This window comes from Mesocricetus auratus, unplaced genomic scaffold (assembly GCF_017639785.1).
Source record: "Mesocricetus auratus isolate SY011 unplaced genomic scaffold, BCM_Maur_2.0 Super-Scaffold_100014, whole genome shotgun sequence".
Lineage (NCBI taxonomy): Eukaryota > Metazoa > Chordata > Mammalia > Rodentia > Cricetidae > Mesocricetus > Mesocricetus auratus.
This window is the reverse complement of record NW_024429197.1, coordinates 30,119,507-30,146,543: the sequence shown is the minus strand read 5'-3', so window position 1 is coordinate 30,146,543 and position 27,037 is coordinate 30,119,507. Positions and strand designations below refer to the sequence as shown.

Sequence of the window (27,037 nt, the reverse complement as noted above, 5' to 3'; positions counted from 1 at the left end):
TTAAGCATAGCAAGGCTGTCTACTTACCTCCCATAGCCATTGGGGAATGTGAGGATGTAGTGCTCATCATACTCCAGACAAGAGACGCATCCTGCGGAGAGAAGGACAGCCTCTGCTAGGGCGACAGCCACAGCCTGCTGCCTGGCTACCGGTACAGAGCTCCATCTCTTTAGGGATACTTTAGGGTACACACCCACCCCTGTTCTCATCTCCAAATTCAGGGTTATGTGTAAATTATGATACCTGGCCTTACTTCCAGGGGTCAATTTTCCTTGAATGTCTAGCACATGCTTGAATCCACACTATCACAGACTTACCCTGACCTATGTTGTGTACCCCAATCGACATCCCAAGAAATTTTGACTTAGTCCAGATGTGAGCATTGAATTGTATCTTCTTGTTAAAACACTCAGCATAAAAAGCTGAAACTGCAAAAGAAAGTGTTTTTCATGAGTCACTGCTCCAAATGACTGGTCCCACAGAGAAGAGCCTCAAGCTACGCTAGGTGTGTGCCCGTCACCCTTTCCCCAGAGCAAGTACACCCAGAGCCAGTGGGCAGGACACCCTCCCCCTCAAACACAGGCTCATGGCCAATCCAGAAGGGTTAAATCTGCTTTGTTCAGCAAAGATGCTTATGCTCTCCCGCCCCTGAATCCGGGCCCCACCAATACTGCCACTCTTTTTTCTTTCTTTTTTCTTTTTGGTCTTTTGAAACAGGGTCTCTGTGTGGCTTTGGAGCCTGTCCTGGAACTCATTCTGTAGACTAGGCTGACCTCAAACTCAAAGTCAATTTCCAGTTCAGGGAACGGGAAGGACAGCACTCAAGTGACAGCCATTTACCTGGCTGTCACACACTGGATGACAGGCTTTAGGACAGTTTACAACTCAAGGTTGCAGGAAAAACCTGTAACTTACTGGGTGGATGATGGGAAACTTGCTCAGCCACAAATGTTACACTGTTCTTAGAAACCCAGGGAACCGGCCCTTCTGAAACGAGTTCCTGGAAGCAAATGTAACATCAATTTAAAAACTTTTTGGATAAAACAGGATGATGGAAAATCTAATAAGCAGCATCTCTGGTCCCTCCTGGACACACACATTTCCATTATGGCACTGAACCGCACTGCAGGTAGGATTTGTAGTTTCCCTGACTAGACTTTTGTGAGACAGGCCATGAAGCCAGTCCTGGCGTAGGCAGCCTTGTGAATGAGATTGAGCTAGTAGGCAGTCCTTTAGTAAGGACTACACATTAATGTGTTTCCTGGAAATAGGCATAGGGGTCTCATTTTCCACAGGATTATTATAGGCCAGGCTCTATGGACTGGGGACTTTTCCCTTTTCACACCTAATAGCTACATGACCTACATTCTGTGTTGGTGGTCTCTGTCAGCAGAACAACTCTAAATAGAGCGCTGGGTACCTTTCCTTTGACAGTAAAATGACACCCAGGGCTGCTGCTACGCAGGCACAAGGACACATCTGCCGTCTCTCTTCCCATGCTCTTCTTACTGCCATCAATTCTACCTTGCCCGTAGAGCAGGGACCAGCCGTTTTTTGTTTTGTTCTAGAATACTGCCTTTTTTTTTTTTTTTTTTTTTTGGTTTTTACAAGATAGGGTTTCTCTGTATTGTTTTGGAGGCTATCGGTCCAGCCCAGCCTCAAGCTCAGAGATCCGCCTGCCTCTGCCTCCCGAGTGCTGGGATTAAAGGCGTAGAATACTGCCTTTTAAAGCATTCTGGATAAAATTTAGTTTCCATAAAATCATTATGAGGATCTTTTCTCAAAGCAAGACAGAGACCCAATAAGTCACAAACTTACACTACAGTTTACAAGGCCTTCGAATTTGACTGTCCTCAAGTCATGCTACTCCTCACCTCCCCACAACTTATAGGAAATGCTCATGTCTGCAGTGTGCATCTGAGATCGCTGCCTTTACCTTTACCTGCTCCTGACAATGGGAATCTCAAATTATCTCACACAGTGTGAAATAACTAAAAACCATTAACACAGGACCACCCAGAAGGCTCAGCCAGTCAAGGTGTCTTCGCCAAGTCTGAGGACCTGAGTTCACTCCCCAAGACCCACACAAAACTGCCTACTGAGAGCTGTCCTCTGACCACATACTTGTAACACACACTTGAAACACACACAGAGCCAGAGAGAGCAAGAGAGAGAGAGAGAGAGAGAGAGAGAGAGAGAGAGAGAGAGAGAGAGAGAGAGAGAGAGAGAGAGAGAGAGAGAGAGAGAGAGAGAACTCACTGTATTCTCTTCAGTATCATTCGGCAATGTCCAGTGACACTGAAAGATCTCACCCAAAATAGGATTGTACGGCTTTTTGGCTACTGATCCTCTCCTTCCTGCATGGAAGGCTGAGAGGTACCATTTCACAACCTGAACCATTCGATCCCTGGGATCCTTCTGGTCGCTAATGCTGGAAAAGACAAGGACAAAGATGATGTTCTACTTTTTTGGCAGGAGGCACACTGTTGTCACATGCTCAGCATGATCTACCTTGGGTCACATGGAACACAAACTGTGGATGCTGAACCCAATTTGACACCGAGGCACAACATATATAACTCATTTGTTCGCCTTAGTGTTTGGTCAGAAGACTCTAGCAAATGCTTATATCCACTTAGTTCATCATTACCCAATTGGAACACAGAGTATTTCCCTCATTCCCAGAGTCCCAAGCTCCCTCTGCATACTCCACATCCTCCTGAGGCAAACTCTGCTGCTAGTTTCTGGGGCCAAGTCTTTGCTTATTCTAGGACTTTAAGCAAGTGTGGTGCTTCACTGCCTGAGAGACCTCCTACATTCCAAACTACCAATCACTTATGTAATCACTGCTTGATTTTTGAAAAAGGGTCTTAATCTGTAGCCATACTGGCCTTGAATTTGAGTTGATTCTCCTGTTTAGGTTCTTTTAAGAGCTGGATTATAGACAGCTTGTGCCAACACACCCAGATGGCTTAATTCTTTTATGATAAAAAACCCCACAAGATTAAAATTGCTTTTAACTAGTACAGATATTTTATGGGATTATTGGCTTTCTTTTAAAAACTATTGTTTTATGTTTTGTGTACACTGGTACGTTGCTTGCATGTATGTGTACACCACACGCATGCCGGGTGCCTGCGAAGGGGCCATAAGAGGGTGTTGGATCCCTTGGGTTACTGTCAGTACAGATGTCTGGGTTCTGAGAACCAAACCTGGATCCTTTGGAAGAACAGCCAACACTCTCAACCAACAAGCATCTCTCTAGCCCTTATGATTCCTTGGGATGACTCTCCAGTCAACTCTAGAGGAACTAGCTGGCTTATCTCTCCCTGTGGTTATTCTTGTTTTGTTTCGTTGTGGGTGGTACTGGCCATCATGTGAGGGCTTTACACATGCTCGGGGTCACCTGACTACTGGGCTATACTTGAGGCCTGTCTCTTGATAAATTCATTCTTTCATCATTACAAACTGTCCCCAACGGTCTCTGAACTTGTTTGCTTATTTTAAGACAGGATCTTATTCTTTAGCCCAAGTGCTTACTATGTATGCTAGCTGGTGTCTAACTTACAGTAATGCTACTGCTTCTACCTCCTGAATGCTGGGACTACAGACATCTATCTTCTTTGCTCCTTTGACACTAATTCAGCTATAACAACTTTGCTGAGCTCAGTGTTTTACATGATGTGGTGATCTGAATGAGAATGCCCCACCATGGGCTCATATCTGAATGTTTAGTTCCCAGTCATGAGTTGTTTGGAAGGATTAGGAGGTATGTCCTTGTTGGAGAAGGTTTGTCAGTGGGGGTGGGGTTAGAACTTTCAAAAGCCCGCACCATGCCCAATGTCTCTCTCTCTGCTTGCAGATTTCAATGTAAAGCTCTCAGCTTCTTCTCCAGGACCATTTCTGCTCGCCTGCCTGCCATCTTACTCCCCACCATGATGATAACATAATAGCCCTCTGAAACTGTTGGCAAGCCCCCAATTAAATAATTCATAAGAGTTGCCTTGGTCATGGTGTCTCTTCACAGCAATAGAACATTGACTATAACACACAGTAGTTCCCCCCCCCTTTTTGAGGGGGTGTTTATGCGTGTGCATGATAAATGTGTATGTTGATACATAGACAAGTGTGCAGGTATGTGAGGCCAGAGAAGGATGTCAGGTGTCCAGCTCTAGTACTCTCTGCCTCACTCTTGAGACCCAGTCTCTAAGCAGACCTGGCCATAGGCTAGCAGTCAGCAAGCCTCCCTTCTCTGCCCCCACAGCATAAGGGCTAAGGCATGTGTGAGCAAGCCCTGTTTTATATGGGTGCGGAACCCAGGTCCTTATGCAATTTCCCCAGCCCCCAGAGCAATATAGTATCATTTATTGTTTGCAATATTAGAGATCAAAGCTAGGATCTCACACTTGGTAGACAAGCACTCCACCACCAACCAATACCTTCAACGCTAGCCTCTTCCTTTTAACCAAGCAGTATTACTATATTTAGAGCCTCCCCCTTCAAAGGGCACAAGGGCACATTTTGCTTTTTTATACAGTCTGACACCTGCTGTCTACTTTGAAGAGGGTGTGGTCTACCTACATCAACTGACACTGAAGGCTTGTCTTCTACCTAGTCCTTTTGTCCTGGATTCGTTATTTAGTCTTCCTTTTTTTTGGAATTAATTATGCATTTTTAGTATTTCATTTTATCTGAATTATGTTTTAGCTGTACTCTTAAAATTCTAAAGTGATTCCTCTGAGGAAAACACACTTTAAATTGCCATAAATAAGTTACTGTCATTAAGCATCTGATTCTGACAGCATTATCAATGGGCCTCATCTGTTAATTATATACTAAGTTTAACACTACCAGAGATATTTAAAATATGTGCACTTTGAGAACTGGCTAGATGGTTCTCTGAAACCTTGTTCCCTCCTCCCTCTGCGGTTAGCCAGTGTATCCATCTGGCTTCAGGAAACCTCGATTCCTCCAGAGCAAGGGATGCAGTCAGAGAACATGTACTAGAATGTTCCCTGCTGCTAATGACATCAATGCACCTTTGTCTCTCTCCCTGATGTGATTTTTTTGCCTGTGCGTGTAGCTCAGGCCGAAGGCTTTACATGATAGTTTGTGATTCAGTCAATAATTGGACTTTCAAACTTTTCCTCTCTTCAGGTTATAACAAGGTACCTGCCAAATGACAGGAGCTTTAGAAAGGTGTGCTAAGCAAAATTAACTGAATTTCAAATCAGGTCATAGCCTTGGCCTTTTAAGTTCCAGGGCCCACCTGTTAGCTAGATGGCTTTAAAGAGCTTCCAGGTGGCTGACTTGATGGCCCCCGCTCTCCACCACATGACCTGAGCAGCACACCCTCTGGACAGTCAACTTCTATGCAAATACTTCAAAGGATGTATGTGGAGGGTCCAGCTGTGCTGTGCTACCAAGAGTCACACCTGTAAAGATTACAAACTACTGTACTCAGCCAAGTACCTCACAAACAGGTCCGGATGTGCGAAGAAGTCTGCATACATTTCTAACAGAGATCTTCTCTCAAGAATAAACGTCGGAAGAACTACCTGTAAAACACATGTATGACTCCTGAATATCAAATTACAGGAGAAACAGATTTCTGCACTCCGGAAAGGCACTCATTCACCCTGTCATACCACCACAGGTTCCCAGCTTTGTTTTACCGAACCCCTTTCCCAAGATGCCCTGCCCATCAGATGTGGAACCCCAGAGGGGGTTCTCAGTGATTCCTCTGCACAAGTCTCTGCCGTCCCTATGTGGGACACAGCAGCACTTATGTCTTAGCTGGAATGTTGACAAACATCACACAAGATTTAAGTGTCCTGGGGTCCAGTTGAGGAAAATATGCTCTGAGAACTAGGAAGAAGGCAGAGCTAAGAAACAATTTAGGACAGTAAGGCCGTAGTAAGCCATAAGCAACACAGAAGAATTAAGACATGAAGATGGTGGAGGACAACTACTCCCTCAAACATGGGTACAGTAGACGGAAACACAAAACCAGAGTGTGACAGGTACTAGCCAGGAAATTATGCGGCTCCCATCAGACTGCAATGCTTTAACTTTAAATAAATATTTGCATGCCAGAGGTTGGCAAGGACTTCTTCATTCACTGCAAATCAATCTCAATTCTTTTTTTTTTTTTTTTTTGGTTTTTTCGAGACAGGGTTTCTCTGTATTGTTTTGGAGGCTGTCCTGGAACTCACTCTGTAGACCAGGCTGGCCTCGAACTCACAGAGATCCGCCTGCCTCTGCCTCCCGAGTGCTGGGATTAAAGGCGTGCGCCACCAACGCCCTGCTCCAATCTCAATTCTACCACTATTGTCTCTGAAAAGTAACATTTTACTCATCCACAGAAATGATTTGTTTACTTATCTACACACACAAAAGAGGAGACAAGCAAAACACGCACTGGACCACTATGCTCATTTTGTGCATACCCACCCACCAATCAACCCACGTGGAACCTGGAAGACGAGGAGGGAAGGCCAGATTTGGTTCTCACCTTTGTAAGGTCCATTCCGAGCCTCACTTGTGATAAGAGGTGCATGATAACGCTCTTGTGCTCCTCCACTGACCCCGCCTCCCCATCATCATCTCTGTCGTCATGGGAATCAAAAAGATCTACAACAGAGCAGGCCGTCTTAGGCTGGTATAGGTTGGCAGATGGTGCCCTACCAGTTCTGCAAACATTTCTAAGAAAAGAAAGTTCTCAGAAGCCCTCACCAGCATCGCTTGTGCCATTGGACATGGAGGAATTCAGTGATTCCGTGGTGTCTGGGCGCTTTAGGCTATTTCCAGAGCTGCTGTGTGTCAAGACTGAGGCAGATCCTGAAGAACTGAATTAAAAAAAAAAAAAAGTGAAACTGATCAGCTTTTATAGCTAAAGAGAGCAACAGGGAACAAAGCTGTTGATCACAAGGTACTTGAAACCAATACACAGACAGATGGCAGACACGGCCAGACTCCTCCTACAAGCAGCCATCTGCGTTTTACACTGAGATCTGAGCTGGTGCACAGGATGTGGTCAACCAGAAGGTCTTGATCAAGTCAGCGTGATTTCTACCTCTGTGTCCAAATCTGAAACCTGGATTCACTTTCTCACGTTTTTGTGCACATGGAGATGTGTCAGTCACTGGCAATTTCCTCAAACACGGCAGCAATCAGGCTGGGGGCTGTGCAGTCACACATATGACCATCAGCATTTGAGATGCTGAGACAGAAGAACTGCTTTCAGTTTGAGGCCAGTCTGAGTTACAGAGTGAGACTCTTTGAAAAAAATCAAAATGACAACATAATTCATCTCTTGTCTCAGGTCTTTATTTTCTGAGAGATCCTTGAGGCAGTCCATAGAAGATTAATAGTTCTTCTCATTATTTAAACAGTAAATCTGAATTAACAACATTTTATATTAATTTTACAAATAAATTTATGGCAACTGACTTTATGAGCAGGCTTAAGGTCTAAAGAGAGCCTCCCCTAAAAATTACCAAAATCTACCCAAGAATTCGTATATAAATTAAATAAGTGGGGTATGGTGGGGCACACCTTTAATCCCTGTACTTAGGAGGCAGAGACCAGCCATTCTCTGTGAGCTCAAGGCCAGTTGAGTCTACACAGAGAACTCCAGGCCAGCCAGGGTTACACAGTGAGAACTTGTCTCAAAAAACAAATAATCATAAGGGTAAGCAATTATGTAAAGTATAGAAACATAAACCAAGTATCTCATAATGCAGACACTTAAAGTGCTACAGAATAACCAATCTTTCTACACGTCTTTGTGAACACTGTACACTCTAGTTAAAGTTTGCCCTGTTGCCTTTTTTTTACCTTGGAAACACTCCATAAGCTATTGACAAAAGAACTGAGCAGGTGCAGAGTGCCCAGCATTCCCGCCCTGCACGGCACACTTCTCTCCCCAGACCCAACACCAGAGCAGCACACTCTTCCAAGTGCTGCTTCTACAGGGTCACTCCCCAAGCACGCAGTTCAGGCTTCACCCTATTGCTCTACACCTTTGGGTTTCTAAGACAAATTAAGAATGACACATACAGAACACTGTAGCCTAAAAATCCTCTGGGCCCTGCTTAGATATTAAATTTTAAATATTAAAAATTTAGAACAGTGTATGCATGTATTCTAGTTTAATTATATTTGCCTAGGATACATTGTATCTATTTAGCAAAATTCCTTAGGTAATTACTTACTGCCATGCTGCTAACTTATTTAGTAAACATCATAAGGGTTATAAAGTGTACCTCACAACTTTTAAGAAGCAATGATATGAGTGAAAGACTCAGGTAAGAAATCAAATTATTTTTACATGAAAGAACTGCATGAGAATTCTTGTAATATGTGTGGCTCAATGAAAGATCATCAAAACAGAATCAGTCTTTTAAGCCAACTCAGCTTTATACTAAATTTATGTCAGATCTTTACCAAATCAATCTTCAAACCTCAACACTCCTATAAAGCATAAGTTTTATTTTTGAAAACTTGAAGCCCGTGATTTATGCTGTGCCTTTTCTCTTTACCCATGGTTGCGGCAGACCAGCATGGGCACGTGAACTAGTCAAAAGCACAGGATTAGTTTCCAGACATTCCGCAGCTCACCTCATTCAGAACAAAGAATGAGATCAGACACAACATTTATCTTGTACATCCAAGATCACAGGGAAACAGTTTAAAGTTCTAAAATTACTTAGTATAATTTATGAAGTATTTATAACAACCCTCCCAGAGAAGCATGGCCATTCTGAGAACACAAAGGTCAATGAAGGCCTGGCGTCCAGAGATGGCAGAGCAGAGGAGTTATTTTGAATGCACATCTGGCACAAGTTCTTTCCCATACACACTCTCATCTGATGTACAGACATGGAACTACACTGGCTAGTTATGCAATCTGTAACAGTCAGGGAGTTCCTAACCATGTAACAGTTACACAGTTCCAAGAGCTGAGTAACAATAATGAAAGGGCTCAGACTCTGGAACTCTCCTCCATCAGAGTTACACAGAGAAACTCATAAGGACAAGAACTTGACCTGAGTTCAAAAACAGGAGGTAGTAGCTCAAAGCCCAGATGGCAGGCAACAGAGAACATGGGGCCCAATTATGAGACAATATGCAATGCTAGCCAACATATCCAACATAGAGTATTTAAAGTCTCATTATAAACAGAAAGCAAGTAAAAATCAACAACCGCAGTCAAAAAAAAAAAAAAAAAAAGAACCTAGTTTGGCCAAAAGTATAGACATTATCTACATTCTCCATGAGCTTGAGACCCAAGCTGAGACTATCCAAGTAGAGTCTTAAGACTGAGGGAGGAGAGGAGCCCAGAATGCCAGGCTGAACATGGTACTTACATTTAGATCATCAAAGGATCATGAACTGTGTATTGAGAAAAGAGAGAAGGGAATAAAAAAGAGGGAAGAGCGAGAAGGGCCAGAATTGTGCAGCTGGTTTTACACACATGCCTATGGTGGAGTTAATTATGAACATGTCAAGAGTAACTAACCCTTCGACTAGACCAGAGACTCTGGATGGCACTGTAAGCAGTTCATCATGTGATGCTAAGGGTTATTTTGGAGGATTTCAGAAGATGGGCAGGTGAATCTATTGACTGGAAAAAGATCTTCAATCCTGTTATAGAGTGACCGCTAATGTTGGGGTGGTGGGTGGCCCAGTGGGTATAGACATTTGTCACCAAGCCTGATGACCTGAATTCAATCCTAGGACACACAGTAAAGAGAGAAAAATCTGTCTTCCACATCTGACTGTGGTATAGACCCACACAGACACAGACAGACAGACAGACAGACACACACACACACACAATGTGACAACAAATTAAAAAGAAAACAGCTAATGTTTAAAAGATGTTAAGTTGTGTTTACTATACAACAACAGCTGAACCTTTAAAAAAGAAAATCAATCTTTTACTTTGCAATTTTTTTCTAAATGGTTATTTGCTAACCCTATAATGTTATGCATGGCAGTAACTAAGGCACATCATTACTGTAGTTTAATAGTTGCACATGAGACTCCCCTTCCCACTTGACTCTATGTTTTTGTTGAGTGATCTATTTCTTCATTCCTAGGCAAACATGAGTAAAATTATGCTAAATTTTTACAAATGCAAAGATTTCTTTTGGAAACTGTTAATGGTTTCTCAATAGTTATGACATAATATTCAACACAGTACTGGAACTTTGTTGACCTGTGCCATTCCCAGACCTCAGGCTGTGCTTTGGCCACACAGACTGTTCATCAAGCTAGTCTAGTAATTGTCCAAGACCCTTGCCCCACCCACACTCCCCCACACTCCCAGGCATAGCTTTGTGTAGAGCAGCCTGCACAGCAACACAAGAAGATTCAGTCATTTGTCCCATTTACATCAATTCTTACTTAACACTGAACTAGAATCACCCTGTTCTTCCAATCCAAAATCAACACCTCATACATCATAGGAAATTACCTAGGTGTGGACAACAACAAAACAAAACCAAACTTCACTCAACAGAGGCAGCCTAGAATATCACATCAGACACACAACCAAGGAAAAAAGGTCACATGCCCAGATTTCATCACACACACACACACATACACACACACTCACACAATGAATAGCCAAGGCAGTATATATCCCCCCAAACCCACATGTCCTCCAAAGAGAATTACCTAGATGAACCCTAAGACACAGAACTTAAAAGACTCCACAGAGTTTAGCAAAGACACACAGCTCAATAAGCTGGGGATAATGAGGAAGGAAGCTCAGGGGAAGCCTTACAATTAAAATGGAACAACGGGCAGGCAGATACCAGAAACAGATAAAACAGAGGAGTCAGAGCACACAAATCAAGAATATGAAATTAAATTAAAACACTAAGACCATGTGAGAACTGTGGTATAATATGAAAACATCAAATCTGGGGCTGGAGAGATGGCTCAGAGGTCAAAAGCACGTACCACCCTTGCAGAGTTCCTAGAGCACACATGGTGGTTCACAGTCATCCATAACTCCAGTTCCAGGGGATCCAATGTCCTCTGCAGACTCTGGGGGCACCACACACACACACACACACACACACACACACACACACACACACACACACAGAGTGCACCTACACACTCATACACAGAAAATAAATATATCTAGTAAAAATAAAATTTCAAAAAGATATTAAAATTAACTATTAAAATTACAGGCATAGATGAGGGAGAACCACCCCAGGTCAATGGTATACACCAGGTCTTCACAAGACCACAGAAGAAAAAAAACTTCCCTAAATTAAGGAAGCACATTTATACAGATGCAAGTGCCACACAAAATACCTAAGAAAAAAACTCCCTATTAAAAAACAAACAAAAACTCCCTATAGCACATCATAGTTAAAATACTAAAAATACAGAACAAAGAAAGAGTATTGAAAGCTGCAAGAGAACAAAAAACAAAAACACAAGTCACAAAAAAAGGAAAGACCATTAGTATAACAGCTGACTTCTCAGTGGAAATCTGAAAAGCCAGAAGAACATGCAGCAATGTACAGCAACCTGAACTACTGAACCCAGCAAAACTATCTGCCATAGGTGAAGAAGAAAGACAAGGTTACCATTATAAAGCAGGCTAAAAGGATCCATGATCACTACCCAGCTCTGCAGGGAGTACTTCTGGCTGAAGAGAGGAACTAACACAGCCAAGAGACCATCAAAAGAGAAAAACAAAATGTAGTCATTCAAACACAAAGTACTATTAACAACAGAAAGATCCAAATAATGAAACAGCTGCAAATCACACCCTCTGCTCACACTAACTTCAAATATTAACAGTGTCAACTCTCCAACCAAAAGACATGAGATAGCTGAATGTGTAAGAAACAAAACTTATCTTTCTGTTGTCTAGAAGAAACTCAGCTATAAGACAGGCAAGGCAAGCATCATCTTAAAATGAAGATACTATAAAAGGGCAGTGGGGTTCCAAGCAAATGGGGCAGGGAAGCAAGCAGGTGTTGCTATCCTGATTTTCAACAAAGTAGACTTCAAATAAAACTAACCAGAAGAGAAACATTATTTTAATCAAGGGAACAATTAACCAAGAAGCCATTTCAATCCTAAACATATGTACCAAATTTTGAAGCACCCAATTTCACAAAAAGTGTATTACTACAATGAAAAGACTCAAAGATAAACTCCAGCTTAATTGTAGGTGATTTCAAGACCGTATTTCCTTTACTAGGTCAACCAGACATAAAAATAAACTTCAGAATTAAACATCATTATACAGCAAATGAGCCTAAGAGAGATCTACAAAATATTCCACTCAAACACCAAAGAACATATATTCTACTCAGAAATCCACAGAAGCTTCTTTAAATATATCACATCCTGGGACACAAAACAAATCTGAACAAATTCAGAAAAACTGGAATTTTTGTGTATCCTATCAGAAAATGTAGTAAAACTTAAAATCAACAGCAAAAAAAATCTCTAATATTACACACTCATGAAAACCAAATAACACATTGCTGACTGATGAAATGTGCCAAAGAAGATCACAAGAACAGGAAAACTGGAAGCAGCTCAGGACTCCAGTAAAGCCCCCACCCCACACTGTGTGGCTGAGGTGGTCAGAATTCAGCCAAAGGGCACCAGGTGCAAGCATGGCCCAATCCAGCATCATTGCTAAATGAACAGGTCAAGGGGACCCATACACAGGCTTGGGGTTGTGTGCCCTGGGTTCTGAGGAGAAAACATGGACCCATCTGGTACCTTGCACCACCAGCCAGATGGTCACTATTAGAGTGAGCAGAAGTATAGTCTGGTGTGGTATGGGAAAGAGATGAGGAGAGAGAGGAAGGAAGGGAAGGGAGGGAGGAAGGAAGGGAAGGGAGGGAGGGAGGGAGGGAGGGAAGGAGGGAGAGGGAGGGAGAGGGAGGGAGGGAAGGGTGGTGGTGGGGGTATGATCCAAATGAGCAGAACAGAAGTTAGCAGGGAAATCTGAGCACTGGAACTGATAGAAGAGAACAAAGGCATCACCCTACAAGACAGAGAGTAGCAAAGGCCTTTATAAACAGCACTCCATTTGCCCAGGAATCAAGGACAACAATTAAAAGGCAGGACCTCACAAAAGTAAAAAGCTGTACGGCAAAGGAAGAGGAAACCCATGGAATGGGAAGAATCTTTGCCAGCTATACATCTGATAGAGGATTAATACCCAAAATATACAAAACAACTAAAAAAAAAGTCAAAACATGGCCCAATTAAAAAATGGGCTATGGATCTGAACAGTGAGTTCTATAGATTAGATAGATGATTGATAGATAGATATAGATATAGATATAGATGTAGATACAGACAGGCAGACAGATATAGACAGATACAGACAGAGGGAAATTTTTCATGTATTGTTAGTGGGAATACAAAGAGGTATAGCCACACTGAGAAAAATCAAGTATGGAGAATTCTCAAAAATATACATCCCACTTGTTGGTATGTATATCCACCCAAAGAACCAGATGTCCTACTCACTGCTCAACTGTGTTCATTATTTACAACAGCTGGGAAACAAAAATATCTTAAAATGTCCTTCAACTGGTGAATGGATAATGAAGATGTGGTTACTTACACACAACAGATTACTATCTGGCAGTAAAGGAAAATGAATTATGGGATTTGTGGTAAATGGATGGAATAGAAAATATTATACTGAGTTAAGTAAACCAGATCTGAGAAGACAAATACTGCATGTTCTCCCTTATCTGTGGTTGCTAGCTTCACAGCCTCAGGTGTGAGGATATAATCTGGAGTAACTGCAGAAGCCAGGAAAAGCACAGAAACCATGGAGGTTGGGGAAGGAAGGAGCTTTAGAGGCAGGGAAAAGCAGGATACACAGGATGCTATAAAGAGGGAAATGGAAAATAGTGGAGAAGAGCTTTAACTGGGCAGGGGGGAAAGAAGGGCAGGCAACACAGAGAGGGAGGGGAGATGTTTGAAAAGGCCACAGGGAATCATTTTATATTTACCCCAAATGACATATAATATATAAGTATATATGTGTGTTTAGTTTAAATGAAGTTTTGATAGTCACCTAGGGTGATAATGCTCCCCCAAGAGCCTGGACTAACAAAAACCCCAGTAAGAGACATGGGGTAGCCCTTTGAATTGTTGCTCAGGAAAGCCTAAGCAAATCCCCAAACATCATAGGCTACTGCTATTGCCCTCCCAGAACTTGAAGTCCCTATTGCTGAAAATACTTTGGATAGAGGACTTGGAGGTAATAAGCTGGATCTGACCTGGTTGCCTTCTTCAAGAACTAGCCTTCATAGTACCATAGATGACAGGCAAGTTGACAATGCAGAAAAGCAATCTATAGTCCTACGCAGATGTAAAGCCTTGTGGTAACCAACAACTGTTTGATTGGACTTAACACCCATTCAGTAGGAGGGAATTCATGTGAACCTGGCCAATTACTTATGGCCATTGAAGCCATGGAACCTACAGGAGAACATACTACTGCTGCTACTTTCCCAAACCAATATACTCTCTAACTGCATTCTAAATACATATCCTTCTAAAGGTAAGTGTAGCTCCCACCTCCCATCAAAAGGCTTAATTTTGTAGCAAGCAGAGAATATTACACAATACCACAATGGGTCAAAATGCAGAGAGCAACTGACCTTGGAGCACCCAGCCCCAACTGATACACCCACAACACAAGTGCCACACTTAAGGCTCAGGAACATCAAGGGGGATTGTAGTGGTGATGGAAAGATTTTCAGAGCCAGAGGACCAGGATGTGTACTGCAAGACTGTACCATATATATATGGTACAGTGACAACACCAGTTGACTTGCCAATATGGATGGATGAAATCTACAGGGCCTCACCCATGGTCGAAAATATACAAGTAATTAACAACTACCGGGAGAGGGGGATTAAAGTCTTCTCCAGAAGTCCCCTTAATCATATACACACATGAGCAACACTAATGGACTCAGCAGGTTGTATTTACCTATTTATTCATACACACACACACAAATATGGAACTATATATATAGTATTATATAACAATATTAAGAAAAAGGTCACAAATTTGAGGAGAGGGAAATGAGGTTAAAAACAGTAAACATACGAAAAAATTTAAAAGCTAAGAGGGGAGGGATTAGATGTTCAAATTTCCTAAAAGCTTAATAAATAAAACAGTATGCCTTGCACTTCAGTCACACCAAACTACTAGAAGTCCAGTCCCCTCACATTCATGCCCTTTTTGTGAGGGGGAGGCACAAAAGATGTTGTAACAGTTTTATTTGTAACAAATAAATCTGTTAACAGTTTGGCAGCCTACCAATAAATAAACTAGTGCAGTATATGGTCCTACACCAGAAAATGCCCAGCAATAAAAAGGAATGAGCTAGTAACATATGAATACAGAGATAACAGGAGGGAACTCCAAAATAAATGCTGTGTAAAAGGCGGCAAAAGTGTTCACTGTATGGCCCACTAATACAATATTCTTCTTGTCCTTTTTGTTGTTACTGCTTCCTGCCCAATCCCAGCGCTGGGTTTAATGCATGCTAGGCAAGCATTTAACCACTAGATTATACCTCAGCCCTGCAACATTCTTAAGAGAGGAAAAAAAAAAAAAAAGAAGTGACAAAAAAAGAGATCAGTGGTCGCTCTGTGGATAAGAAGGTAAGTGGTGGGAGAAAGGACAAAGGAACACAACAGAACTTTGAAATGGTTGCGCTTGTGAGATTGTGTTGATGGTTTGAAGTACACAAATGTTCATGCAACTATATCGATTATGAATCCACGGGAGGGAGGAGGGTGGGAGGGAGGGAAGGAGGCAGGCTGAGAAAAAACCAGAAACAGATGAGATGCTATGTACAAATCAGAGTTTCTAACTACTGCTTCTTAAAATGAAAAATGAACACTTTCACTTTTACCCCTGGCTTTCTTCATCCTGACCCTGCCACAGGGAAAACTCTGGTCTCTGCTGGAGTGTTTTTTTTTTTATAACCTTTCCCTGCAATTGTACTTGTGGCCTTTATGCAGCAACAATTCATATGGGCTGTGGGTATAACTCAGTAATCAAGCAAATGCTTTTCACCCACAAAGACCAGGGTTCGATTTCCATCCCAGACAATAGCAACAAACCCCAATAAGAACTAAACTGTTAATAGTAAGAAAGAGCTTGCTTCTGTTTATAATTATTTGTTTTAAAACCAACTGCTTTCCCCAACTAGGTACTTAGAAGTTTCCTATGTATTTTTCTAGTGTTTAAGTATATAGACAAGAAAAAAATGTATATTTCCCTCTTTACACAAAAGGTAGTAAACACAACCCCGCACCTTATTTTTTTCAGTTAGATATACTAGGAAGTTCTACAATTTATTACCTTTTTTTGGTTGTTTTGTGTGTGTGTGTGTTTTGTTTGTTTGTTTTTTTGAGGCTGGGTCTCATTACATAGCCCTGGCTGCCCTGGAACTCACTCTGTAGACCAGGCTGGTCTTGAATTCAGAGACTTGCCTATCTCTGCCTTCTTGGTGCTGGGATCATAGGTGTGCGTCATCACACTCAGAACAGGCTACTTTTTAAAAGGCTGCAGAGAATCTCACTAAGTAGGCATCGTTATTGTTATGCACAGTCATATTATTACCATTCTTCAGTAGCCTCCTGAAGTTAGACTGTTGCAGGTATTACAAACCACACCTCAATCAGCAGCACTGTAAGCACATTTTACAGGTATAAGTGAGCTATAGGACTAGTGTCCACAAGTGGAATTGCTGGGCTAAAGACGGCACTTGTAATCGTGATAAAGATTACCCTCACTCCTCATCCAATCTGTTCCATCTCAATTTGTGTCTATCTATAATTAAGAAATAGAACCTCAACGTACACTCAATGGACAATTATTAAGAAGCTGGCCAGCTACTTTGCAGGCTAAATGTGTATTTATCTATCTTTTATTCATGTCCTTTGCCTGTTTTTCTCCTATTTATGTTAAATCTCAGTGTCTAAATGATTATTATGTGTAGGAGAAATTTATATTTTTGTCCATAGGAGATGTAAATATTATTACCAGTTTGTCATGTTTTCAAATGTTTATGCTGTTCTTTCTTCAATTGGAGCTTACTGCCTATCTTCAGCTGTGGGTTCTGGTCTTTGCTGGTGTAGCTGACTGAGCTCATGTTTCTTTTATATCTCTGGCCTGCATTCTACAAGGGTAATGATGTCATTCAGGGGGTGCTGGTTCAGATTCCCTAAGATACTGCAAATATCCCCTTACCACCAGTGGTTCCTGTCTGATGAATGTTCCTCAGCACTGCTAATGTAGTAACTGAAGATGAGGGTAGTTTGTCATGTCATGATGACTGTAGAGCCTATCCATCAATGCTGCAAATTCCTTCCTTCACAGACACTTAAGACACTGGGTAATGGTGAGCGGGGCTTTCTAAACACCAACAGGAAAGGAAGCAGTGTTGCTTCCAGAGCTGCTTGCCAATTTCTTAGACACAGGTTCCCTTCTGAGGAGAGCCAGCCCACCTCCACACCTTTCTAACAGGGAGGGTTCCATTTCTCTACTCCTTCCACTTCTGAGGCCCATTTCCATTCTCTCTACCTAACCTCATCACGCCTTAGAATCACATTCTCTCCCTCTTCTGAAAACCCTCCCCTAGCTCAAGACCTCAAAATGTCCCATGGCTTTCTATGCATAACCTTACTGCTTGCTATCTTGGAAACATCTGTGTATGTATGTATATGTGGGTGTGTGAGCTTACAGGTTCTGCATGCATGCATGACCCTGCTGAACAGAAGAGGGCACTGGATTCTCTGGAACTGAAGTTATAGCCAGATATAAGCTGCCATGTGGGTGCTAGGAATCAAACCTAGTTCCTCTGGAAGAACAGTCAGTGTTCTTAACCCCCAAGCTATCTCTTCAGTTCCTAAATTCTTACGTAGAAATTTGAATGTGGCAGTATTGAGAAGTACAGCCTTTGAGTAGCAATCAGGTCATGAGATAATAACTTGTACACGGGATTGGAGGCCCCAGAGAGTTGCCTTGCCTTCTACCATATAAGAACACTCTAGAAAGTATTACCTGTGAACCAGAAAGCAAGTCTCTTACCACAAACAAATCTTCCAATACCCGGATTTTGAACTGAACTATGAAAAATAAAATCCTATTATTTACAAGCTTCCAGTTTATAATCATTCAAATAGATATACCACATATCATGGATTTTATATATATGTTTGTTTATTTCTCCCAACAAACTAAGTTATTTTCTATCATTCCTCCACCCAGTAAAATTCCTGCTTTTAGTTGTTAAGTATCCCCACTCTAATACAAACACATGCAATAGTGACTCCTCTTTCATAACACTTCACAGGTTATTCACTTCATCTTCTTCCTGATGACAATGCCACTATAGAAATATATAGAGCTGACCTACATTACTGGCACATTACCATAGTTGATGTTATTTATTCAGTTTGTATTACTAAATCAGGAGTCCAAGTCAAAACTGTCACTGAACTGACTTTGTTCAATAAGCCAGTGAAAAGCAAGCAGTCCTTTCACAGACGTTACAAGGCAAATCTCACTAATAGCGGCCTCATGACTACATTGTTTAAAAACCAAGAGCCATTTGAATATATACATTACTCACATACTTACTCTATTAAGCGCTTTGGGGATGAGCCACTTTGATGGAATTCATCAGCATCATAGAACTCATCTTCACTGCTAGAGTAAGAAAACTCTGGGACTGTATTTGGAGACAAGTTGACATGGCTGGGAGGAGTTAGACTGCTGCTAGGTGGTGAATTCCCACTGCCTAGGAGTCAAAAGTTTTCAATTAGGGAAAATGACGGTAATTAGGGAGATGGGCCCACAACAGACTTTTCTAAAGTTAAGACCAAGTTTGGTTAAATTGATAAAATTCTCTATATTATTTTTTTAATCAAGAGTTAAATTAGACAATGACAATGAGAAGGCAAATTGTACTACAAGATGGGACACAGCCTTTTTATTCTTTTTATGGCACCGAAGACTGATCCTAGGGGTTCATACATACTAGGAAAATGTTCTCTCACTGAGCAATAACACCACCAATCTGGATATGTCCTTTTAAACAATTGGACAAACTCTATACCTCCACTTTGTAACTCAAGATTAACTTGTACTCTGTGTTGATTGTATACTTGTTGGTGTTTGGCATCTCACAACAGACATCAGCACCCATGGCTCTTTATACCATAGACTCAGGTACTAACATCTATAGAAATGCAAGACCAAGACTGCATGACTGTCAGGTACTGTTCAGGATACCATACTCATATATTCATTTTTCATGGCATCACAGTAAATATAAAACCTCTCCATGAATCCCAGACTCTTTTGCCTAAACCTAAGTCAGGTGCCTATGGCTTAGGGCAGAGATAAAAACAGAGCTACTAAGGGAAGTATACAGAAAAGGAAGATAAGAAGAGTATCTTTCTAGTGACAGAATCTAACTAAAGAAGCCAGAACTAATGGAGAGCCCAAGAAAGACTATCATCTAATCTCTGAAGTGACTATTTGGTACACTTCTCAGTAATAAAGCAAGAATAAACATATATCAGCATATTGAGATAATTCACTGAATGTCTAACAACTATCAGGGTATTTGTGACTAATCTATTATGGATGCTGGTTAGAAACTGAAGTTCAGTTACTGCTATTGCTGGCAGCCAAAAGCCAAGGAACTGAGGCATGATGGTGGAAGCCTTTGATCCTAGTACTTGGGAGACAGAGGCAGATCTCTGAATTCAAAGCCAGCTTGGTCTACATACCTAGTTATGGGCTATCCAAGACTACATAGAGAGACCCTGTCAAAAAACAACTAACAAAGAAAACAAGGACAGCAGTAACAGAAGCAAATGAAGATCTATCCCTAGACTTTTAGCCTGTATTTGAATCTTGATTCAGTTAATAAACAAACCAACTAGATATCCTGTGTACCATGCTCACAAAGATCCCTTTTAGATAAAACAGCCTGTTCCCTAAAGCTTATTGCAGAAATTTTAAAGGTAAGTTGCCTTACCAAATAATTAAATTCTCTCTATTCCTCAATGGCAAAAATAAGGGACCAAATAGCTCTTGTTTGAACCGAAAAACAGATCAAGAAACACAAAAAGTAACAAATACTCCATGTGACCATGCAACAGAAAACATCAGGAAACGAGTTTGAATGGGAACTGCAAGCGTGAGCACTGAGATCCCAGCACACCTCATTATCAGAGGACAATGTTTCTCTATGCTAGAGAAGGGGAAAGAGATGGAGAACATAGGGAAGTCAGGGTGAAAACAAGACAAAAATCATATGCTAACTTAATTTTTAATGCCCTTAAATAAATCTCTAAAATGTTAAGGTACTCTGAAGTGTCTTCTTCAGAAATATATCTCAAGACGATAACCCTCACCTTCTGAAAATAATTTACATTAAAACTAGTTGATATACAGAATGTTCCTCACATTTTAATTTACTAACAAGTTTTATGTATTTTCCAAGTGGAAAAATTGTTGATCATTTCACAATTTGCATATACATCATACAAAGCAAAAACAAATAAGCAAAGCTCATGGGTTTTTTGTTTTCTTTTTGGTTTTATGAAAAAGAACCTCTTGCTAAGTTAGTCCTGGCTAGCCTGTAACTAACTCATCATATGGGCCAGGCTGACCTCAAACTTGCAGCAATTCCCCTGATCCAGCTTCCCAATGCCAATACACTCAGCTACAGATTCTGTTTTTAAGATAAGACATGACATAGTTCATAAAAAAAAACAGAATCCAAAAAACCCTTAACCTCATTAAGGAAATTGCTTTTTGGTATATCTCAAATAAAGGAATTACTGCTAACTCATTTTTCTTTTTTCAAGATTTAGAAGGCATTAATGCTGTTAAATATGAAAGATCCAAGTATGACAGCACTCAATGCCCCAAAATTTAATGTGAGCTAAAGTCACATGATAATATTTCACTGTTACACAGAAAAGCTCTACCAAGCAAGTGTTTGTGGAGTGACAAGGGATGCCAAGGTGCCACTTGTTCACCAGACTTATAGTTTTTAAACCTCCTGGTTTAACAAAGTCAAAAATAGTTACTGTACTTCCTTGAGTCTGGTTCTACAGATAACACAATGCAAATTTAATTTTTTTGTTTTTGTTTTGTTTTTTTTGAGACATGGTTTCTCTGTGGCTTTGGAGGCTGTCCTGGAACTAGCTCTTGTAGACCAGGCTGGTCTCAAACTCACAGAGATCCACCTGCCTCTGCCTCCCAAGTGCTGGGATTAAAGGCATGCACCACCAACGCCCAGCCTGCAAATTTAATTTTAAAAGAAGAAATATATCTAATATCTAACACTGGTGTAGCCCTGAATATCATAGAAAGCATAAAGACCATTACAAATAAGTAATAAAATGTAAAATGACATATTTAATGTTACAAAACTGACAAAAATGTTACTGACAAATGTTTCCTAAAAAGTACACATCAAAGGTGAGTCACTGATGCATCACCCTACAAGAAATCATCAGTGGGCAAAATGCTAACAACCGCCCAGATAGCTACAAAAAGAATGCTGCCGACCGAACCATATAAACATGGGAAGCTCTTTGTCATCTGTGTTTAAGAGCCAGGCACAGGAACACACGACTTCACTGAGGCTGGAGCAGAGGGAGAATAGAGCTTCACGCGAAGAGGTGCAGGTGCACACACATGTAAATGAACGGGGAGTAACAACAAGGCCTTCAGCTCCTGTTGCTACTAGATGCCTTTCCGTGAGAGAGCGTCCAAGTCTAAAGTGAGTAGTTTGTTTTTTGTTATTTTTGTTGTTGTTGTTAAGATTCAATCAGGAAGCCGGGCGGTGGTGGCGCACGCCTTTAATCCCAGCACTCGGGAGGCAGAGGCAGGCGGATCTCTGTGAGTTCGAGGCCAGGCTGGACCGATAGCCTCCAAAACAATACAGAGAAACCCTGTCTCGTAAAAACCAAAAAAAAAAAAAAAAAAAAAAAAAAAAGAAAAGAAAGATTCAATCAGGAGCCCTCAGTAAAGGGTACACAAAGAAAGCCCTACATTAAAAAAAAATTAAAATTATAATTACTAACACTCTTGGTTCAATCACAAAGCTACCACTTCAAGAAGGACTATAATTAAAAACTAAGCAACTGCTAGTGTCAGTAACTATTACATTTCTTCATCCTTTGCCCCACATGTTAATGGAAAGTTACAAGAAGTAAAGGTTATACAAATCTGTACCTGTACTATTTGGTGTTGGAGTCTGATGATGTCCCAAGGTAGCTAACACAGGTCCAACCGGTAAGGAAGATGGACGCTGCTCTGATTTACATAACTGAGCAGGTTCTAGATTTGAATGTGAAATAAGTTAGAAAAATAGACCAGCATGTACTCAGCAACTGCAGCTGTTTGGAATATAAAACTTCTAGATCTGGATTGTTCTAGACTAAGTCAAATTCATGCTATTTCTCTTTATGATCTCCAAGCTCCTCAGAGTCACTGACACTCTCAGCAACAGGACAGCCGGTTAGGGTGGCCAACACCCAGCACAACTGCTCTGTTAAACTAAAAATGCTGCTGACAATACTGTGCTGTAGAAGTTCATAGACAATGTCACATGGTGTCTTTATGGAGGACTTCCCTTTCTACAGTGTGGTCCATGGCTTTACTATGCCACCGAGAGAACACAGAAATATATGATGCAACAAAATGGATTTTTGAGAAAAGAACTCACTATTAGCTCAGGCTAGCCCCAACTCTTGGGGGGGTCTTCCTACCTCAGTGTCCTAAGTGCTGAGATCACAGGTGTAAGCCACTGCACCTAGTTCTGCCTATTTTATTTCTTTAAATACTATTAGTTATTCTCTTCTCAACTAGTAGGGCATCTTATATACATTCCCTTTCTCATTAATGTCTACTGTGGTCAAGTATTTCTATTGTTCAGAATTATGAAGACTATTCCATGTTACATATTTCTGGGCTACACATTTTCTTGGCTAGGAATTCTGAATCATAGAATTCAGTCCTATCAGCAGCAAATCGGCACCTTCACCTCTGAAAACCAAAATCCCTTCCACTGACCTCAAAAGCACCACTACCCAAGATGTTGCCTCCCTTTTCTAGTTCATTTCCAGCTATATTATGTGACTGCCATTATTTTAAAAATACATAGAAAATCTAAGATTACTGTGATTATCAAACAGATTAATTTCTTCATATCCACTACTGTCTGTGAAACATGGTTCCAAATACTGTACCTGGAGGTAAGACAGTCTGGGAAGGCATTGTGCTGATCACGGGTTCCAAGGGGCTAGGTTGGTATATTGCATCTACAGGATTAATAGTACTCTGAGATAAGAAACACAGCAGAGTTATTCTTAATTAAATGTTCTTCTCATGCTGACCCCCCAAACAAAAAAAATGCCACATTTCTAACAGCAAAAACCACAGGAGAGCATATAGGTAAGTTGGTCAAAATGCAAAGGGGAAACAGATCTTTTTATACAGAAGTATGAGTTTCTCCCAACAAAACACAGAAAGGAAGAAAACTGAGTGAGTCACTGTCATAGAAGGGAGCTAAATGGAAAACCTGCAAAGCGAGAAAGCAAACAACCACCTCAGTTCAACTCAGTGCCCCCACAGGACTGCTTCACGTTACTAACCCGCACGCCAGTCACTAGATAATGGTTTGTATTGCTGGGATGAAATCTCCTGCTCCCGCAATCAACAGCACACAGCAGAGGTGGCTGACTACACATTCCACAATGGGGTGCCTTGTACTGAGTATGGGCATTCAAACATGTAGTGACAACGTTAGGGTTAAAGACAAGAATATAGATTTCTGATTCTAAATCAAGAAGTTATTCTGACAGCCTGACAGCATGATGGGCTTTAAACCCAAAGATCCATAGCTTGTTTTGGTTGGGGGTTTTTGTTTCATTTTGTTTTTTTGAGACACGGTTTCTCTGTGTAGCCCTGCTGTCCTGAAACTCACCCTGTACACCAGGCTGACCTCGAACTTACCGAGATCTGCCTGCCTCTGCCTCCTGAGTGCTGGATTAAAGGAATGAGCCACCACTGCCTGACCTCAACCACTGGTTGGCCTCACTTTGCTTTTTTAAAGGCGGGGGGAGGAGGGGTGTAGTCTGGGTGAATTTAAAGGATGGGTTTGAGGTTCAGGGTGGCCTGGAACTGAGCATGTAGACAAGGCTGACCTCAAACTTGTACTTTCTGGTCTGACCTTCCTTCATGCTGTGAGTACAGAGGTTTGCTACCATGCCTGGTTTGTTTAAACAAGATCTTTACTACTGAATGACCCTGAAATGTACCCATAAAACCTTAAAAACCACTTAGCAAAAACTGAGATAAAGATAGAAGGATTTTTTTTTAGGTATTGTCATTTACTGTCTGAAATGTTTTTCAGGTTATCAAACCCTTCTCTATTTAAAAAAGTATTCAAACTGATTTTCTTAAGTAATTTGAACATAAGAATTCTGATTCTACTTACCACAGATATTAACTGAAAAACCAAAGAACACTTACAGGTGACACCATGAAAATCTTAATAATTAAGTATTTAGTAAAGGGAAGTAGAGAATGTACTGAAACTGAGACCTAGAGTTTTTTTGGGGGGGGGGTTTACGAGGCAGGGTTTCTCTGTATTGTTTTGGAGGCTGTCAGTCCAGCCCGGCCTCGAACTCACAGAGATCCGCCTGCCTCTGCCTCCCGAGTGCTGGGATTAGAGACCTAGAGTTTTAATTCCCTGAATTACTCAAGCTTGTCATCCTCTCTGGGCCTCAGTTTCCCCTAGTGAATAAAATGGAACAAGAGCCTGGATTATACAGCTTCTAATACAACAGGCCATGTGTGGGTTGCAACCCCTTTGACAAACCTCCATCTCCAAAAATATTTAATTATGATTCATAACAGTAGCAAAATTACAGTTATGAAGTAGCAAAAAAAAATAATGAATAATGTTATGGTTGGGGGGTCACCACAACATGAGGAACTATACTGAAGGGTCATAGCATTAGGAAGGCTGAGAACCACTGATCTAATGGCTTTCTGGTCATTACTCTTACAAGTCTTAAAGCTGTTCTGAGGAACCAGGCGGTGGTGGTGCACACCTTTAATCTCAGCACTCAGGAGGCAGAGGCAGGCGGTTCTCTGTGAGTTCAAGACCAGCCTGGTCTACAAGAGCTAGTTCTAGGCCAGGCTCCAAAGCTACACAGGGAAACAAACAAAAACAACAAAAGCTGTTGTGAGGATAAACTGCTTGTCCCCAGTGCTCCTCTCTAAGGACTCCAAGTTTGTCACAAAGGACTGGGGCTGCAGCTGAGTGGCAGAGCACTGGCCTAACATGTATAAGGCCCTGGGCTTGATCCCCAGGACTATAAAGCCAAAACTAAACAAAGGCAAAGTCCTTTCACTAATACTTTGACACACATGAATGAAAACAGACTATTTTTCCCATTGAAGAGTCTCAGAAATGACCACCTTTAGAATCGGAGACTGGTGCTCGCTTCGGCAGCACATATACTAAAATTAGAATCGGAGACTGGAACTCAACTTTCTTCTAGATGAAATATTCTAATATTAGGCTTTCAAACAAAACAAATTTTACAAAAACTTTTAACCTTCTTTGCATTACAAAATATGGGAATTTAATCTAACCCATTGGCGTTTTGCTTATAATCCTAACTACTTAGAAAATGGAGGCAGCAGTTCAAGGCCTAAAACAGCCTACAGAATATGTGTATGTGCAGTGAGTGTCTCTGTGTGTCCACACACGTGCCCTTGTGCATAGAGGCCAGGGGTCAGTAATGGTTGTCTTCTTCTATCACTCTCTACCATATTTTCTGAGACAGGACCTACAGGTCTCTCCCCTTCCTTCCCCAGTGCTATGGCTATGGGTGTGTTCCACACATACCTAGATTTTATGTGGGTACAGTGGGTTCAAACTCTAACCTTGTTGTTTCATGGCAGGTCCTTTACCAACTGAGCCATCTCCCCAATCTTCACATTACATACTGTTAAAATATTTTATTACAGCTAAGAAATCTAGCCATAAATTTCTTATTTATAAATGAAATGTTAAAAAGTAATAGAAGGATAAAAAGCAGAGGATTTAAAAAGAATAACTATGTCAAAAGAGCCCATGCTATTTGTTCTACCAAGAATAGATTACACAACACAGTACTGACAAATAAACACAAAATCTAAAAAGCAAACAAGAGAACATATAGCTATAAATATATTTTGATTAGATGAAGGTACATTTCAATATTGCACATCCCTCCCTCTGCTTCAATCTGAGAAAAAAGTTTGATAAGAAATGCAGCTTGGTGAGCGAGACTTTGTGAAAGCTAATTAACCTTTCAAGTTGACACATGCAAAGTGATTAATTCGCAGATCCAATACGTAGAACAATTTAATTTTAAGACTGCCATTTCCCCTCCAAATGATTGTTGAAAGATGACCAACTTTAGGAGCTCAAGGAAAATTGCAAGAGTTAAAAACAAAAAGCAGTGAGTAGGTGAAGAGAGGAGTTGGTGTTGAAAGCGAACAGAAACTCAGGCTTCTCCTGACAGGACTGGTTATAAACGCGCTGCAAGAGTGAAGGAACAAAGACCGCATTAGACTTACTATAATTCCATCTGCGTGCTGCTCCGCATTACTCTGGTCCTTAAGGAAAAATGTTAAAGATATTAACTTCATTCTCACATTAAGTAATGCCTTGTGTACTTTTCCTAATAAGAAAGCTTCTTTTGCTAGGTAAGTAATGAAGTTAGAACATTATTTCTCTGCTTCCACTGAGATTTTCAGTTCACGTGGTACTCAGTCTTAACCAGACACAATTCTATCACTGGCAACACAACCAAGAACAGTAATATGACAGTTATCCAATTACAGGCTTAAACCACCACACCTGGTTTACATGAGGCTAAGGAAGGAACCCAGGATTCTGGGCAT

General features: G+C 41.1%; 1 protein-coding gene across 5 annotated transcripts in view; it reads right to left on the bottom strand.

Moving 5' to 3' along the window:
- The window catches only part of Osbpl9 (oxysterol binding protein like 9), a 129,234-nt gene that overhangs the window by 4,068 nt on the left and 98,129 nt on the right, over positions 1–27,037 (bottom strand). For 3 of the 5 annotated variants that reach the window (XM_013114891.3, XM_005072122.4, XM_013114893.3), the window contains 11 exons: positions 26,711–26,749; positions 23,323–23,413; positions 22,307–22,411; positions 18,686–18,845; positions 6,736–6,848; positions 6,515–6,633; positions 5,473–5,558; positions 2,260–2,431; positions 916–1,000; positions 318–428; positions 28–91 (listed from right to left, as the gene is read on the bottom strand). In XM_013114891.3, the coding sequence (XP_012970345.1) occupies positions 28–91; positions 318–428; positions 916–1,000; positions 2,260–2,431; positions 5,473–5,558; positions 6,515–6,633; positions 6,736–6,848; positions 18,686–18,845; positions 22,307–22,411; positions 23,323–23,413; positions 26,711–26,749 (1,145 nt within the window). The remainder of the gene's footprint in view (positions 1–27; positions 92–317; positions 429–915; positions 1,001–2,259; positions 2,432–5,472; positions 5,559–6,514; positions 6,634–6,735; positions 6,849–18,685; positions 18,846–22,306; positions 22,412–23,322; positions 23,414–26,710; positions 26,750–27,037) is intronic. The other 2 variants (XM_005072121.4, XM_005072123.4) reach the window with 1 other exon arrangement.